The 5,278-nt window shown below is 50.4% G+C and overlaps 1 protein-coding gene across 1 annotated transcript; it reads right to left on the reverse strand.

The window, feature by feature from the left end:
• Nucleotides 1-525: 525 nt before the first annotated feature.
• LOC119299494 (putative disease resistance protein At5g47280) lies at nucleotides 526-4,840 on the reverse strand. Its single transcript, XM_037576713.1, has 4 exons — nucleotides 3,892-4,840; nucleotides 2,307-3,057; nucleotides 2,008-2,219; nucleotides 526-1,587 (listed from the first exon to the last, which is right to left on the reverse strand). The coding sequence occupies exons 1-4, from the start codon at nucleotides 4,631-4,633 to the stop codon at nucleotides 755-757; spliced, it is 2,538 nt and encodes an 845-aa protein (XP_037432610.1). The 5' UTR covers nucleotides 4,634-4,840; the 3' UTR covers nucleotides 526-754.
• Nucleotides 4,841-5,278: the final 438 nt, after the last annotated feature.

The following is a 5,278-nucleotide window of genomic DNA, read 5'->3' on the forward strand; positions in this document are numbered from 1 at the left end:
CTAGTGACGTGCAAAGAAGCCAATCTTATATGTTGGTTCAGCGCACCCTCCACAGCCGGAGTGCGACTAAACTTTCTACACTCCGTTGTCACGCATGAATGGGCCTACGTGAGTTTCAATAAACATTAAAACTATAAAATGAGCTAAAAGCCCAATAATTCGTACACTTTCTTGGATGGATGACCACGTCCCTCCAAACGAAGCTTTCACCAACCCTAAAATGAGGCATCTCAGGCATGTATAAGAACCACAAGTGGAGGCGTAGTGGACACCTGATCTACATCATGTGAAATGCCCAAAAAGAAAGAGAAGAGCCGCCGGATTTTTAATGGCACGAGGCTAACATACATGAGTAATTTATGACCGCATGCATCTCCCCCAAGAGTTAACCACAACCATGAGTAATTTGCATGATGTGTTGGAGCTCCGACATATGCCTGTTTTTCCAGTCATGTTCATTTTGTACATACTCTGCTCCTTAATAAAAAGGCAGCTTTCCTGCCGGTTGTTCGGAGAGAAAAATGGTCTGTGCCAATAGAAATTCTCTGTTAGCTTGCCCAATATAAACTCTTGTGTGCATTTCTACTCGAAAGACCATGACTTCAAGATAAGTCAGCTACTGGAGTCAACTACATGAACACTGAACATGTCAAAACTGAACAGTGTATTGACTACCCATCCTGCATTCAAACAGGGAAACATATACACATCATTTGTACATGGTGAGCCCGGAGTGCAGAGAGCATCCAGAACATCAGTCTACAAGCCAGTCCAGGTTGTAACACTCTTCTGCTACCTGCACACGGAGGTCCGGGATGACCTGCTCGGCCTCCCTCCACAGCATCGCCGTCTCCTCGTCGCACACGACGTGCCCGAGGGACTTCAGCGACGAGGAGGACCTCGGGAGGCTCCTCAACCGCGAGCATTCCCGCATGTCGATCTTCTCTAGGTTTGTCAGGTGGCCAAGCTCTTCTGGAAGGTCTGTGAGGTTAATGCACTGCGATATGTCCAGGTATTTCAGCCTCTTCAGGCTGCATACCGACGGCGGAAGCTTCCACAGCGCCGGGCAGGCGTACACCCGCAGGATGCTCAGGCAGTGCAGCTTGCCCAGCTCATATGGCAGCTCTGTGAGGTCATGGCAGTTTGACAAGGAGATGCTCTCCAGCGAGCTGATTTCACACACACTAGGTGGCAGCTCCTTCAGATCTACGCAATGGTCGATGGTGAGGTTGGATAGGCGCGGAAACGTCATGGAGAGATCCATCGTCGATCCTCTTAGGCTGTTGTTCAGCTCACAAAGGACGAGGGAGATCTTGCGCAGGTTCTTCAGTGGGATTGTGCTTTTCGGCAGTGGCGGGAGCGTAATCTTTTCCAGCCAAAGACTCCTCAGGTCACTTAGTGTGGTGAAGGCAGACAAATTGTCAAGGGCTGCACTGGTGGTACCATAGTTGATCAGCACCAGGGCCTTCAGGTTCTGCATCGTTGCAATGAACGACGGGAGGTAGTATACACTTGAGGCGAAGTTGAGGATAAGAACTTCTGCCTTGGGGAAGCTCATCTGGAACCAGTCAGATTCTTTCATCTCACCTGAAATTTGAAATCAATTGATCAGACCATTTTGTACTTCTAGAGAGAACTCAATGAGGGCAATATTCGACAAGATATTGCGAATGCATGTTACTGTAAGGCTTGCTGAAACAAATTATTTTCCATGAAGAAATAATACTGAAGTAAAATTGTGTTATACAGTACTAATTAAGTTCAGTTTGCTAAAGAACTAAAGATCAGTTTAGTACAATAGCAGGTGATTTAATAAAGGAGTTAAAGATCTGAAGTTCCAAGTCAAAACCATGCAATTTCATTTGAGGAAGACCACTACACTATTCAACATTTTTTCTTCAATTACATCTCAAATTCTGCAAGAGCAGCTTTCAGACTGGACTCGCAGAAGATACTGCACGGCAAATAACATGCAAGAAAAAACCAAGTTCATGAACAGATAATCACCTGTATGAATAGAAACAATCTGAGCTTCAAAAGGAAGGTCCTTATTCCTCTGCCAATCTCTCGGAAGCGATTCTTCTCTTCTTGGCATCACTAACCGCCTCCGTTTGTTCAGAGAATCACGGCCACTCATGTGAAGTGCCAGATCACGCAACACATCATGTTGCGTCACTGAGTAGTCATGATAGTTACTGTATAAATCTCCAGCTTTATTCCTGCATAAAGAGCAACAAAGAGTCAAAGCTGTTTCTTACAGTATATGAATTCTCAGATGATTTGAAGAAAAAATGTGCAATACGTACTGTGCATCATTAACTAGGGTAAGCAGGTTCTTGTTCGATAGCGCCATGAGGATGGCAAAAGCATCTGGCTTGTCAAGATCATGTATCTCCATCCAAATATTGATCAACACATCAAGAGGGATCTTCTTATCCTCTGGGAAGCAGCCCAGGTCAAGGAAACATTCCCTGACCTTTCCCGACAAGCACTCGACACTTGCTGCCATTCTCTCGAGGAGTTTGGTCTCATGTGAGTCCGATATAGACTCTCCTCGTGACAAGCGGTTCTTCGCGCTCAACCATATCATAGGAGGCTGATCACGCAAGGATGCGCCGATAACCTTGAGAGCTAGAGGAAGCCCTCTGCACTCGGCAGCAACCTGCTTAACCAGTTTCTTGTCAGCAGTCTGAGGAACAGACTCCTGATTGAAGGCAGCACTGCAGAAGAGAGACAAAGCCTCCTCATCGCCGAGTAATTTCATTTCGTATGTCCGGGAGACTAACGTAGGGAACTTCAACCTTGATACGACAAGAGTCTTGCAGCCAGGGAACTTGAAGACCAGCTCCTCGAGCTGTGAGAGAGACCACACATCATCAAGTATAACAAGAACTGGTCCTCGGTCCCTCGGCCCTAACTTGAGCTGCCATTCCGGGATCTGGTTATATGCACCAAGCACAATATTGCTGCTGATCTGCTCCCACAGCTTCATCTTGATGGTCTCCAGATTTGCGGACTGCGAGACCGTCTCAAAGAAGACCCTGTTGTTGAAGTAGCCTAAACAAAGAAAGAAACATATATTAGCACTATGTAGAGAAGAAAGATCGCTACGTTTAGAGACCAATTATGAAACAAGATTAAATGGAAATCGACTTTTGGCATATGCCTAATCTTGAGAACAGATCTTGATGAGATGATGCTGAAGTAGTGAGATTCGAATCAATTTACATGTATAGCACCCCTAAAAGGATTAGCTTCACAAGCATCACTAATTCCAAGTGCCTTTGTAACTACTAACGACAGATCTGTATACCAAATTATTTTGGATTGGCAATCGGTGTTAAACTATTCATCAAACGATAAGTGTGTGTGCTAGTATCATTCATTCAGTTGTTTAGGGGTCACCACTAATTAACTCAATAGTTATTAAGTGGTGCAATCATGTCTTGATTCAAAACAAAAGTGTTGCCATCATGAACAAAATTTTCAGTGTCTGCTAAGTTAGGCAGGCGGGAGTTGGTGTGCTCCCATCAGCAACCCAATCCCACCAGAGCCATACGCACGCTCCGCACTAAGCTGGTCAAAGCGCCAATTTTGACCAAACAAGTGGTGATGAGCTAAACGTAAGCATCAGCCTCGACTTTAAGTATAAGTAATTAAATCATATGACGACACGCAAATCAACCGCCAAAGATTCCCCAAATTTTCAATCTTTGTTCGTGGTAGCGCCCCATATAATTCAATAAGAGACGGTGCGATTTTCGCACCCAGAGAAAGGATGATTATGAACACAGATGTGATTAATTTCTGCAGATGATTCGGAGAACGGGATAAAAGGTTTAAGAAAGAATTCGTGTGAGACGAGATGGTTGGGATCTGATCCTTTGTTACCTTGGATCTTTTGATCCTTATAGATCTCCATGGCGAGCGTGGTCTTGCCGCTGCCGCCCATGCCGCAGATGCCGACGACCTCCCAGCCGCCGCCGCTGCTCATCACCATCTCCTTCACTCTCTCCTTGCCCACCTTGACGCCGCTTCCCACCAAGCCGCCGCCCTTGCTCTCCTCCTCGCACGGGAGGTCGAAATCCATCGGAATCCCCATGCCCTTGGTCGGCGGCGCCACCTCCACCGCCATCGCCATGCCCTTGGAGGGCGGCGGCGGTAGCGCGACGGGGAGGGACATGGCGGGCGGGATCGTGGGGGGCGCCTGCATCGCGGCGACCTCCTCGACGCGGCGCTCCAGGCGGCCGATGCGCGCCTCGGCCTCGTCGCGGAGGCGGCGCACGCCGTCGAGCACGTGCGCGGGTGCGTGGCGCGCCAGCCAGCGCTCGATGCCCTTGTCGGCGGCCTCCATCCTGCGCGCCAGCTGCGCGGTGCGGTAGACGTTCCAGCGCGGGGCGGCGGCGGCGCGGCGCGCGAGGTCGAGCGCCTCCCTGAGCTGCACGGCGAGCTCGCCCAGCTCGGCGTTGCTGCGGAGCGCGTGGCGGCCGTTCTGCTGCACGAGGGGCAGCAGCGGCTCGACGTTCCGGCGCAGGCGCTCGGCGGTGGAGCGGCACAGGAAGGTGCCCTGCACCGCGCGCAGCAGCTCCCGCACGGCGTCCCCGGCCAGCTCCTCGAACAGGAACTTCTCCATGGTCGACCCCGGGGTGCCGGACGGCTGGCCGGCGGCTCTCGGCGCGCTCTTCCTTGTCTTCTTGACCGCTTTGTCCGGGCTCTCAGTGGGCTCTGGGTGCGCGCTTGCGTGAGCTTTGCTTGTTTGTTTAGTCGGGCAAGTGAGAGGTCGCCATCGCCATGGAGGTCTGGGGGAGGGGGAGGGGGTGGAGGAGGGGGGCGGCGTTTGGTCGGGGAGACGGAGGAGGAGGAGGAGAGTTTATAGCCGGCGGGAGAGTGCGGCACGGCAGCTTTTGAGTGGAGGGGAGGGGAGGGTCAACCGTTTGCGGTGAGGGGTCGCCGGTTATCTCAGTGACACGGCCGGGGGCAAGGTGGGACCCAGGGAGGGACTGTGCCGTGTTTACACGAACACGGTGGATGACAGCAAAAGCGAGTCGCCACCGGAGTAGACCTCACCCAATTAAGAGCAACTTTAGCAGAATTGATTGATATATCGGCTCCATCGCCGTAATAATCATCATTACATTGGTTTTGATTAAAAAGTTTTCGGCCCTATTTGGTAATGGTCTGCTCCTAGAATCTACAGAGTGGCTAAATAGCAATTCCACCATTTTAAACTACAGCTCCGCCAATTCCGTTCCGGGAGTTGGGGAGCGGAGCGTTGCCG

Source organism: Triticum dicoccoides, chromosome 5A, assembly GCF_002162155.2.
Source record: "Triticum dicoccoides isolate Atlit2015 ecotype Zavitan chromosome 5A, WEW_v2.0, whole genome shotgun sequence".
Lineage (NCBI taxonomy): Eukaryota > Viridiplantae > Streptophyta > Magnoliopsida > Poales > Poaceae > Triticum > Triticum dicoccoides.

Bases quoted from the DNA above. Each gene is read 5' to 3' on its own strand.
- LOC119299494 (XM_037576713.1), bottom strand. From the start codon at position 4,633: ATGGAGAAGTTCCTGTTCGAGGAGCTGGCCGGGGACGCCGTGCGGGAG. The intron at 2,220-2,306 runs GTACGTATTGCA...CTCTTTATGCAG, and splicing joins ACCCTAGTTAATGATGCACA to GAATAAAGCTGGAGATTTAT. The intron at 1,588-2,007 runs GTGATTATCTGT...TTCAAATTTCAG, and splicing joins GATTGTTTCTATTCATACAG to GTGAGATGAAAGAATCTGAC.